We start from the raw sequence: 12,119 nt of genomic DNA on the forward strand, positions 1-12,119 counted from the left end.
ACCTGTATCCGTAAAAAAGGTGATCTGGATCTTGAAGAAATTGAAGATGCTGAAATGAAACTGTTGACCAAAACACAAGGTAGAGAAAACGTCGACAAAAGCGATACCTTTGTCTCTTTACGTGTCTCTCTACACGAGCTGTACACTTAGAAATGGCGTATGGACTTGACACAGAATCCTATTTGAACGCCTTTTTTAGAATGGCACATAGACATGGAATGCCAAAGGAAATAATTTCAGACAATGGCACAAATTTTGTTGGAGCTGCAAAGGAGTTGAAGGTTCTTGTGTCAGAACTGGACTCAGACGCTGTAAAAACCTCACTTACAAACAAAGGAATTATTTGGTGGTGTCTTTGAGTCCATGATCTTTGCAATATTGAGCGCTGGAGATGTTACTGATGAGGAGTTAATGACTGCCTTGACAGGTGCAGAAGCTCTTGTTAACTCTCGACCATTGACTTACCAGAGTGCCCATCCACAAGATGAGACACCTTTGACACCAAACCATTTCCTTCATGGACAGATGGGAGGAGAATTCGCTCCAGAAATTGATTCATCGTTCACTCCAAGGAGGAGATGGAGACGAGTCCAAGAGCTTGTGAGACATGTATGGAGACGTTGGATGAGAGAATGGTTGCCAACTCTCAATGTCAGGAAAAAATGGTTCACTCCAACCAAAGACTTTAGAGTTGATGACGTTGTGAATTGTGGTGTCTCCGAATACACCTTGTGGTTGTTGGCAGGATAGTGAAGATATTTCCTGGACAGGATGGTCACGTTAGAGTTGTGGAGGTTCAAGTTGGACAATCAAAACTTACGAGACCTGTGACAAAGATTTGTCCTTTAGAATGGAACAGTGATACAGAGAATTAATGTTCCAGTACAGTGAGGCTGCAAAAGTAGAAGATTTAGCATATCAGATCAGTATTTCTTGTACATAGTGAAAATAGTGGAATTTTGATCGGGATTGTTAGTTTGTTGGTTTGTTAGTTCGTCTTCGTGTTAAAATGTATTGGTATTAGTTGATAGACATGGGTCTATCATCAAGAGGGGGTATGTTGTGGAGAAAAAATAATAAAAATAAAACAAACATTGTTTCGGTTCATGTAACATGAACATTTAGAATAAACGCCACATGCTTCACGGAAATCAGATCGTGGCATTCGTTTCGTATGCAGAAAATGAATGCTGACACGTGATGCATTGCAATCGTCAATGCAGGCTTTTCGTTGGAGCAAGACACACTTTACGGTCGTTGACCAATATTCGTGGTCTTGAAAGGAACTAGTTGTCGTTGGACCAATATTCGTGGTCTTGGTATAAACTAGATGGGACAATATTCGTGGCCCTTAGAAACGTAAAGTGTGTACTTGCTCCTATAGTCAGTTATTCATTCCTGCATTCGTGGTCATGGACCTTGCATAGTTTCTTTATTTAATCATTAAGAAGAGAGTCACGTTTAGTTCCCCACATGTCACATAAAGAGAATCACGTTTAGTTCCCCATTAAGTCATAGGAAGAGAATCATGTTTAGTTCCCCATTAATCGTATAATTTCCAGTGGAGTAGAAAAGACGAAAAGTAGACACATGAACGTCGCCTTCCACTGTGCAACAAACATTGGTAGCAGAGCGTGGTTACAAAATTCTGTCACAAAATCCACCTGACAAATTATTAAATACCATGTCATTCATGAGCACTCGCGAGTTCTACGTCTGTTGTCTGACGACTGGAGCTGTTTTCAGTTCGCACCCTATCGGATCATTCCTCGCCACTCGGTATCTTGTAGATTACGGAATGGGATGAGTGTGCTAAATGGCATCGGGATCATTCGTAAGTGTCCGTAGACTAAAGTCACGTCGTAGGCATGACTAGGTAAATTTGCACTTTGTTTCACAGTGTGGACGTGGTCGGTTAGCTGTTGGGCTAACAATCCGAAGGTCGCGATTTCGCATCCGACGGATTCTCACAAAAACTGGTTGCTTGTCTTTGAGACATGTGACCTACGGCAGAGACCGTCCTCACGAGAAGTTGTGGTACTGTATTCTAAAGGTGCTCCCAATCATTGTATTAAAGTTACAGCTTCAAAATGGTCAAATGGTTTCTGAGGAGATTATGTTTACAGTGTTAGGAGATTATGTTAACAGTGTGAGGAGATGATGTTTACAGTGTGAGGAGATTATGTTTTCAGCGTGAGGAGATTATGTTTATGCTCTGAGAAATACATTTGAATGAATTTCGGAAGATGGTCAAAGTACAAACGTCAAATAAAGATCAAAATTTAAAATATCACAAACATGGAAGATATGTGTTTAACCCTACTAGTAACTATCCACAGACCAAATTTCATGACATTTTGAACAAGAAATGTCTGACTTATGGCCATAAATGGGTTTTTCAACAAGGCTGCTGTGGTGGCCATATTGAAATTGGATTTGAACACCTTAAAACAAATTGGGGTGTCACCAGTGGTGTGAAGTGTCAGATTCATTGATGCAATAGTTTCTGAAGAGAACATGTTTAAGACTGACAGTGGACAAACAGGCTACAACATAAGCTAGCTAACCAGGTAACAACTTTCATTCAACACATGAATATTACAGGAACACAAAAAGTGATGTTTGAGAACTTTTAAATAAAACCTGACAACAAGATGTGCAGAATGAAGTGTAACATAGACTGGTTGTTTTAAAAGGGTAAGATGGCAGCAGCAAGTAAGATTTACAGCTACTGGATGGGCAATGGCATGTAAAGGTCAAATAGGAAATGAAGGACACTGTTCTCTGGAAATAAACTTAATCTTTTTCGCATTCATCTTGAACATGTCTACACTAACATGAACTCTGTTCCCAGTGCCAAGAACTGTCGGAAATATACACTGACAGACATTGACTAAGGTGTCATGCTGTTAGCCCTAGCCAGAACATGTACAAGTGTATGACACACATTGACCAAGGTGTCATGCTGTTAGCCCTAGCCAGAACATGTACAAGTGTATGACACACATTGACCAAGGTGTCATGCTGTTAGCCCTAGCCAGAACATGTACAAGTGTATGACACACATTGACCAAGGTGTCATGTGGTTAGCCCTAGCCAGAACATGTACAAGTGTATGACACACATTGACCAAGGTGTCATACCATTAGCCCTAGCCAGAACATGTACAAGTGTATGACACATTGACCAAAGTGTCATGCTGTTAGCCCTAGCCAGAACATGTACAAGTGTATGACACACATTGACCAAGGTGTCATGCTGTTAGCCCTAGCCAGAACATGTACAAGTGTATGACACACATTGACCAAGGTGTCATGCTGTTAGCCCTAGCCAGAACATGTACAAGTGTATGACACACATTGACCAAGGTGTCATGCTGTTAGCCCTAGCCAGAACATGTACAAGTGTATGACACACATTGACCAAGGTGTCATGCTGTTAGCCCTAGCCAGAACATGTACAAGTGTATGACACACATTGACCAAGGTGTCATGCTGTTAGCCCTAGCCAGAACATGTACAAGTGTATGACACTCATTGACCAAGGTGTCATGCTGTTAGCCCTAGCCAGAACATGTACAAGTGTATGACACACATTGACCAAGGTGTCATGCCATTAGCCCTAGCCAGAACATGACATATGGCCAATGTGCCATGGTAATAGTTTGTTTGTGTTTTGTATAAATGAACACATGTGGCTTTGCATATGAATATTTACAGTTACATAACACTGGTAGGCTGATATTTTCTTTCAATGTGATGAGCCTTAACAACGTAAAGATGGTCTCAAACAAGTTAATACATAATTTGAAATGAATATAATGTTTTTATTATTAAGGACTCACCCTCATGTCTTTTAATATAAAAAAACCACATCAACATTTGTGAAAACCTGGTGAAACCATGGACTTGGACTTAAGTATATACTCCAAAGTCCAGCCACTGTTAACACAAGCTGTGACCCCAGCCAACTAATGGTCACAACTGCAAGGTCTATGGAAGAATTGTACTGGATAAACAGAAGATTCACTCATGACTACTTTGTATCAAGATTCTAGATGACAAGACATTGGGGCCTGTGTGTCGGGCTAGTCATACAGGCCATTACAAACATTACACAGAAATCTGATCTGATATATGAACCATATAATGATATCTATACACAGTTTGCATGAATCAGGCAGTACTTACCTCACTGTTGTCATTCTCATCTATGAACTTTATTGCACTTAGGTCTTCCTTCACATTACGCAACAATATCCATGATTTACTCTGCTCCACATGTTGGTTGACACCAGCAACAATAGTATCCATAGTCATATCTCTATCATTGTCAGTACTCTCAGCAATTGTCTGTATGCTAGTCTTGCTGGTAACTTGGTCAAGGTCATCATCACTGATTTCTAGATCAGACAGTTTAGTATCAGATGCTGTACTAACATGGTCAATATCATCTAGCATATCCATGAAGGCTTTTTCAATATCAGACCGATTCTCAAAACTTTTCAAAGGATTGCATTCTACCTGACCAGTTTTCTTAAACCAGCTTCGAGTTTGGGGAAGAACATCACTATGGGACCGACTCAGACCTTTTGATTTAGGCTTCAGGTCAACCTTAAACACATACTTGTCTGTACATTTGTCTGATTTCACCACAAAACACTCAGTGTTGTTTGAGTCACCGGTCCGTTTGGCACATTGATCTGTAGAGTCACTGAACTTGTGATCTCTGCTCGAATCCTTCTGATTGGAAGTGGCTGATGCTGTAGTTGGCAAGAGCGTAGTGCTGCTGTTGCTGCTGACTGTTGGAGTCTCTGGTGTGTGGTCTTTAGGCACTAGAGAACTACTTTCAGTTACTATGGTCTTCACAGACACAGATGTAACAGGGGAAACAGCAGACAGGTTCAACTCAACATTACCTTTGTGTTTACTGGGTACAGCATTAGGGCTCTCTTTACCCTGGGAGAGCCTATCAAACACAGTTCTTTTCTCACTGTCGGTCGTTTTCTTCACTGCAAAGCCTCCAGCCTTGAACTTGAGTTTGTCAACATCTGGCAGGACTCTTTTCTTAGAATCTATTCCCTTGCTGACACGAACTTTGTCCTTTGCATCTGAACCTCTTGTTGCCCCAGAGTTAAGTTTCACAGTCAAATTTGATTTCAATGTAGATTCCCTTCTACTGTCAATGATTAGATTATAGTTATCAGTTTTCAATGGTTGACTTTTGCCTTTCTTTGAAACAAAAGGTTCTGACTGTCCAGAGCTTGAAGGTGTCAACAATTTGCCTTTGCCCGTTAAAACAACCTTCCTGGTGTTTGCTGGCACATCTGCTGTTTTACTAAGGTTACCTTTCCTGTCCTTAACATGTGGTGGGGAGGGTCCAGGTTTGGAGCTAGCTGTATTTCTCTTGTCAGTATTCCCTCCACTGTCTTTGCTTTTCTGTGACCCTCGGGTTATTGATTGACTTTGTCCACCTTGACCTTTCTCTCGACTACTAAGCCTAGCTTTAATCTTGGAGAGAAAGTCTTCTTCCTCCACCCCAGCTCCAGCTCCTGCCTCTGCCTTCTTGGGCACACTTGTAGAAGAGGATGTCCCTGCCTTGTCAGCCCTGTCTGTGCAAGGTCCCACTTTGTTTCCTGCCCTACCGCCCTCACTAGTTGTCACCGTTTGTTTCAGCTGTTCAGTAGAGAATTGGATCTCAACTGTTGGGTAGTTTAATCTGACTATGGAGTCAGAATCAGTCTGTCTCAGGTCAAAGTGTTTCAGTGTGCTGTCCTCTCTCTTATCCAGGCCAGTATTGACCTTGGTGCTGGTTCCATCCTCTGAGAGTCTTCTGGAGTCTGTCTGGCTCACAAACTGAGGTCTGTGCAGTGTGATGTCCTCTGACTGGCGCCGCAGGCTGCTCTCGGCCTTCGACAACCTATTTCCAGCAGACAACTTGACTTTCTCTGTTATAAAGAAATAAATAGGATCACCTGGCTATTAGTACGGACTGGTATAAAGGTAATTGATTATAATAGATTTAGACTATTGTACATACAAAAGTAACTATCAATATCTTATTGCTTCAACTCAGTTTCTTTACCTTTGCTTAATTTACTGAATAACAACATCCACATTTCAAAAACTGCAAATAAGAATAATGCAAATAAGTAGCATGTAAGTTCCCTGTCGGTGAAGTTTTGTTTGTTTCATTGTTGTTTAACGCAATATTCCAGCTACATGACGGCAGTCTGTAAGAAATCGTGTCTGGACCAGACAATCCAGTGATTGAAAACATGAGCATCGATCTACGCAATTGGAATACGATGACATGCATCAATAAAGTCAGCGAGCCTGACCACCCGATCCCGTTAGTCGCCTCTTACGACAAGCAGAGTCACCTTTTATGGCAAGCATGGGCTGCTGAAGACCTATTCCAACCCGGATCTTCACGGTCTTCAGTGAAGTCCTAACTACATATCGAGGAAGATATGATCTGGTCATGGCTAAGCTGGGATAAGTGTGGTGTCGTTCTCTTTCACCTCGTCTGAGTGTTCAGAGTTGATCATGTATATGATCATCTCAAAGAGACAAATGTTTACAAAGAAGATTAGATTGGTAAAACTAAAAAACCTGAATTGAAGCTAATTTAGCAGATCAAACATGATCGCATTGTCTTAATAGTCTAATTTGTTGTATTTTGAATATATGCATGAACACCTAATGCAAATGATTGGTTTCAACCGTATGAATTTACATCGCAGCTGATTTACACCTGCATCTGATTCTCCACCAGGGAGGTCTGATGACTCACCCGGTCTTACCAGGGGTTTTAATGCCATCTACAGTATTGTGTACAGCTACAAGTGCATAGTGCCACCTGTGTTAGCAATAGTTAAACCCATGTTCTAAACATTAATAAAGACATCTACAAGCAAGATTACATGTGTCAATCCAAGGTTATTCTACTGGGAAACTAATATCTTATCCCTGACACCAGCAGGCCACTCTGTGTTAACAGAGGCTCCATGTCTTAATGCTAGTGCCCAGTCAAGCACTAAACCTTTTTCTATTTAAATATGAAATTGTCTTTAGGTATAAAATGCGATAGACACAAATGAACAATTAGATTTCTGTCAACAAAACTAAAATAGTTGATCTGCTTGTGTGGCTGTCTACTTGTGAGGGCAATCCCGATTGTCTTTCTGGGATTATAGAGCTACACGGATGAATGGATAGATTCCCAATCCTCATGCATGGGTGAGCACACAGTATGCTACATACAGTGTACAGGCTGAATGGGGGTGGTGGGATGTAGCTGGATGAGAGTTGGTGTGGGGCCATTTGATGTGAAAGCTGAATGAGGGTGGGAGTAGGGGGTGTTTGAGGATAGTGATGGGGGCTGGGGGTGATGGGGGGTGGGGTGTGCTGTATTGGATAAGCAGAGGCCAAGCACGATCCCCAAGTGTGGAGATGTCACACTATGCACTGCATGTACATACTGGTCAAATCTGCTTGTCTTGTACATTTCTATCACAGTCTGTGAGAACATTGGATTCTTAATACTTCACTCCCATAAAACATTAGCCAGATATATATGAGCTATACATGGCTTTGTTTGTACTGACATGAGATTACAGGTATGTCGAGCAGCACACACAGCAAGGCAGGACATTGGGATTCCCAAGGAGGCAGGCACATTTGTGTTGCTCTTTGATACATCGTCATAATGGGATATCAAAGTCTCATGTTTTCAGCGGGTCTGTTTGTAGCCAGATAGCCTTCTGGCCTTGTCACTGTGGGGGGTTTACCCACATTAGTCACATACCTCCACAGTACAGCCCAGCAGACCATTGCCCTCCCAATTCTCCATGAGTGTAAGGGTGGAGTATTAGTAGGAGAGAAAGGGAGGGTGGTGTACTGGCCCATGTGTGGGAGGGAGGGAGGGTGGTGTACTGGCCCATGTGTGGGAGGGAGGGAGGGAGGATGGTGTACTGGCCCATGTGTGGGAGGGAGGGAGGGAGGGTGGTGTACTGGCCCATGTGTGGGAGGGAGGGAGGGAGGGTGGTGTACTGGCCCATGTGTGGGAGGGAGGGAGTTAGGGTGGTGTACTGGCCCATGTGTGGGAGGGAGGGAGGGAGGGTGGTGTACTGGCCCATGTGTGGGAGGGAGGGAAGGTGGTGTACTGGCCCATGTGTGGGAGGGAGGGAGGGAGGGTGGTGTACTGGCCCATGTGTGGGAGGGAGGGAGGGAGGGTGGTGTACTGGCCCATGTGTGGGAGGGAGGGAGTGTGGTGTACTGGCCCATGTTTGGGAGGTAGGAAGGGTGGTGTACTGGCCCATGTGTGGGAGGGAGGGAGAGTGTTGTACTGGCCCATGTGTGGGAGGGAGGGAGGGTGATGTACTCTGGCCCATGTGTGGGAGGGAGGTAGGAAGGGTGGTGTACTGGCCCATGTGTGGGAGGGAGGGAGAGTGTTGTACTGGCCCATGTGTGGGAGGGAGGGAGGGTGTTGTACTGGCCCATGTGTGGGAGGTAGGGAGGGTGGTGTACTGGCCCATGTGTGGGAGGGAGGGAGGGTGATGTACTCTGGCCCATGTGTGAGAGGGAGGGAGGGTGGTGTACTGGCCCATGTGTGGGAGGGAGGGAGGGAGGGTGGTGTACTGGCCCATGTGTGGGAGGGAGGGAGGGAGGGTGGTGTACTGGCCCATGTGTGGAAGGGAGGGAGGCAGGTGTACTGGCCCATGTGTGGAAGGGAGGGAGGGTGTTGTACTGGCCCATGTGTGAGAGGGAGGGAGGGTGTTGTACTGGCCCATGTGTGGGAGGTAGGGAGGGTGGTGTACTGGCCCATGTGTGGGAGGGAGGGAGGGTGATGTACTCTGGCCCATGTGTGAGAGGAAGGGAGGGTGGTGTACTGGCCCATGTGTGGGAGGGAGGGAGGGAGGGTGGTGTACTGGCCCATGTGTGGGAGGGAGGGAGGGAGGGTGGTGTACTGGCCCATGTGTGGAAGGGAGGGAGGGTGATGTACTCTGGCCCATGTGTGGGAGGGAGGGAGGGAGGGTGGTGTACTGGCCCATGTGTGGGAGGGAGGGAGTGTGGTGTACTGGCCCATGTTTGGGAGGTAGGAAGGGTGGTGTACTGGCCCATGTGTGGGAGGGAGGGAGAGTGTTGTACTGGCCCATGTGTGGGAGGGAGGGAGGGTGTTGTACTGGCCCATGTGTGGGAGGTAGGGAGGGTGGTGTACTGGCCCATGTGTGGGAGGGAGGGAGGGTGATGTACTCTGGCCCATGTGTGAGAGGGAGGGAGGGTGGTGTACTCGCCCATGTGTGGGAGGGAGGGAGGGTGGTGTACTGGCCCATGTGTGGGAGGGAGGGAGGGAGGGTGGTGTACTGGCCCATGTGTGGAAGGGAGGGAGGGAGGGTGGTGTACTGGCCCATGTGTGGAAGGGAGGGAGGCAGGTGTACTGGCCCATGTGTGGGAGGGAGGGAGGGAGGGTGGTGTACTGGCCCATGTGTGGGAGGGAGGGAGGGAGGGTGGTGTACTGGCCCATGTGTGGAAGGGAGGGAGGCAGGTGTACTGGCCCATGTGTGGGAGGGAGGGAGGGAGGGTGTTGTACTGGCCCATGTGTGGAAGGGAGGGAGGGTGTTGTACTGGCCAATGTGTGAGAGGGAGGGAGGGTGGTGTACTGGCCCATGTGTGGGAGGGAGGGAGGGAGGGTGGTGTACTGGCCCATGTGTGGGAGGGAGGGAGGGAGGGTGGTGTACTGGCCCATGTGTGGGAGGGAGGGAGGGAGGGTGGTGTACTGGCCCATGTGTGGAAGGGAGGGAGGCAGGTGTACTGGCCCATGTGTGGAAGGGAGGGAGGCAGGTGTACTGGCCCATGTGTGGAAGGGAGGGAGGGTGTTGTACTGGCCAATGTGTGAGAGGGAGGGAGGGTGGTGTACTCTGGCAAATGTGTGAGAGGGAGGGAGGGTGGAGTACTGGCCAATGTGTGGAAGGGAGGTGGTGTTCTCTGGCCTATGTGTGAGAGGGAGGGATGGTGATGTACTCTGGCCCATGTGTGAGAGGGAGGGAGGGTGGTGTACTCGCCCATGTGTGGGAGGGAGAAAGGGTGATGTACTCTGGCAAATGTGTGAGAGGGAGGGAGGGTGTTGTACTCTGGCCCATGTGTGGGAGGGAGAGTGTTGTACTCTTGCCCATGTGTGAGAGGGAGGAAGGGTGTTGTACTGGCCCATGTGTGGGAGGTAGGGAGGGTGGTGTACTGGCCCATGTGTGGGAGGGAGGGAGGGTGATGTACTCTGGCCCATGTGTGAGAGGGAGGGAGGGTGGTGTACTCGCCCATGTGTGGGAGGGAGGGAGGGTGGTGTACTGGCCCATGTGTGGGAGGGAGGGAGGGAGGGTGGTGTACTGGCCCATGTGTGGAAGGGAGGGAGGGAGGGTGGTGTACTGGCCCATGTGTGGAAGGGAGGGAGGCAGGTGTACTGGCCCATGTGTGGGAGGGAGGGAGGGAGGGTGGTGTACTGGCCCATGTGTGGGAGGGAGGGAGGGAGGGTGGTGTACTGGCCCATGTGTGGAAGGGAGGGAGGCAGGTGTACTGGCCCATGTGTGGGAGGGAGGGAGGGAGGGTGTTGTACTGGCCCATGTGTGGAAGGGAGGGAGGGTGTTGTACTGGCCAATGTGTGAGAGGGAGGGAGGGTGGTGTACTGGCCCATGTGTGGGAGGGAGGGAGGGAGGGTGGTGTACTGGCCCATGTGTGGGAGGGAGGGAGGGAGGGTGGTGTACTGGCCCATGTGTGGGAGGGAGGGAGGGAGGGTGGTGTACTGGCCCATGTGTGGAAGGGAGGGAGGCAGGTGTACTGGCCCATGTGTGGAAGGGAGGGAGGCAGGTGTACTGGCCCATGTGTGGAAGGGAGGGAGGGTGTTGTACTGGCCAATGTGTGAGAGGGAGGGAGGGTGGTGTACTCTGGCAAATGTGTGAGAGGGAGGGAGGGTGGAGTACTGGCCAATGTGTGGAAGGGAGGTGGTGTACTCTGGCCTATGTGTGAGAGGGAGGGATGGTGATGTACTCTGGCCCATGTGTGAGAGGGAGGGAGGGTGGTGTACTCGCCCATGTGTGGGAGGGAGAAAGGGTGATGTACTCTGGCAAATGTGTGAGAGGGAGGGAGGGTGTTGTACTCTGGCCCATGTGTGGGAGGGAGAGTGTTGTACTCTTGCCCATGTGTGAGAGGGAGGAAGGGTGTTGTACTGGCCCATGTGTGAGGGAGGGTGGGTGTTGTACTCTGGCACATGTGTGGGAGGGAGGAAGGGTGGTGTACTCTGGCCCATGTGTGGGAGGGAGAGTGTTGTACTCTTGCCCATGTGTGAGAGGGAGGAAGGGTGTTGTACTGGCCCATGTGTGAGAGGGAGGGTGGGTGTTGTACTCTGGCCCATGTGTGGGAGGGAGGGAGGGAGGGTGGTGTACTGGCCCATGTGTGAGAGGGAGGGAGGGTTGTGTACTCTGGCCCATGAGAGGGAGGAAGGGTGGTGTACTCTGGCCCATGTGTGGGAGGGAGGGAGAGAGGGTGGTGTACTGGCCCATGTGTGGGAGGGAGGGAAGGTTGTGTACTCTGGCCCATGTGTGGGAGGGAGGGAGGGAGGGTGTTGTACTGGCCCATGTGTGAGAGGGAGGGAGGGTTGTGTACTCTAGCCCATGTGTGGGAGGGAGGGTGTTGTACTCTAGTCCATGTGTGAGAGGGAGGAAGGGTGTTGTACTGGCCCATATGTGGAAGGGAGGGAGGGTGGTGTACTGGCCCGTGTGTGAGAGGGAGGGAGGGTTGTGTACTCTGGCCCATGTGTGGGAGGGAGGAAGGGTGGTGTACTCTGGCCCATGTGTGGGAGGGAGGGAGGGAGGGTGGTGTACTCTGGCCCATGTGTGGGAGGGAGGGAGGGTTGTGTACTCTGGCCCGTGTGTGGGAGGGAGGGAGGGTGATGTACTCTGGCAAATGTGTGAGAGGGAGGGAGGGTGGTTTACTGGCCCATGTGTGGGAGGGAGGGAGGGTGATGTACTCTGGCAAATGTGTGAGAGGGAGGGAGGGTGTTGTACTCTGGCCCATGTGTGGGAGGGAGGGTGTTGTACTCTTGCCCATGTGTGAGAGGGAGGAAGG

At 48.7% G+C, this 12,119-nt stretch overlaps 1 protein-coding gene across 1 annotated transcript in view; it reads right to left on the reverse strand.

Moving 5' to 3' along the window:
* Window positions 1–12,119, reverse strand: part of LOC125372113 — a 144,207-nt gene that overhangs the window by 32,276 nt on the left and 99,812 nt on the right. Inside the window, exon 6 of the mRNA XM_048381151.1 lies at window positions 4,191–5,947. Coding sequence (XP_048237108.1) covers window positions 4,191–5,947 — 1,757 coding nt within the window. The remainder of the gene's footprint in view (window positions 1–4,190; window positions 5,948–12,119) is intronic.

Source organism: Haliotis rufescens, unplaced genomic scaffold (assembly GCF_023055435.1).
Source record: "Haliotis rufescens isolate VD_foot unplaced genomic scaffold, xgHalRufe1.0.p SCAF_36, whole genome shotgun sequence".
In the NCBI taxonomy this organism is placed as follows: domain Eukaryota; kingdom Metazoa; phylum Mollusca; class Gastropoda; order Lepetellida; family Haliotidae; genus Haliotis; species Haliotis rufescens.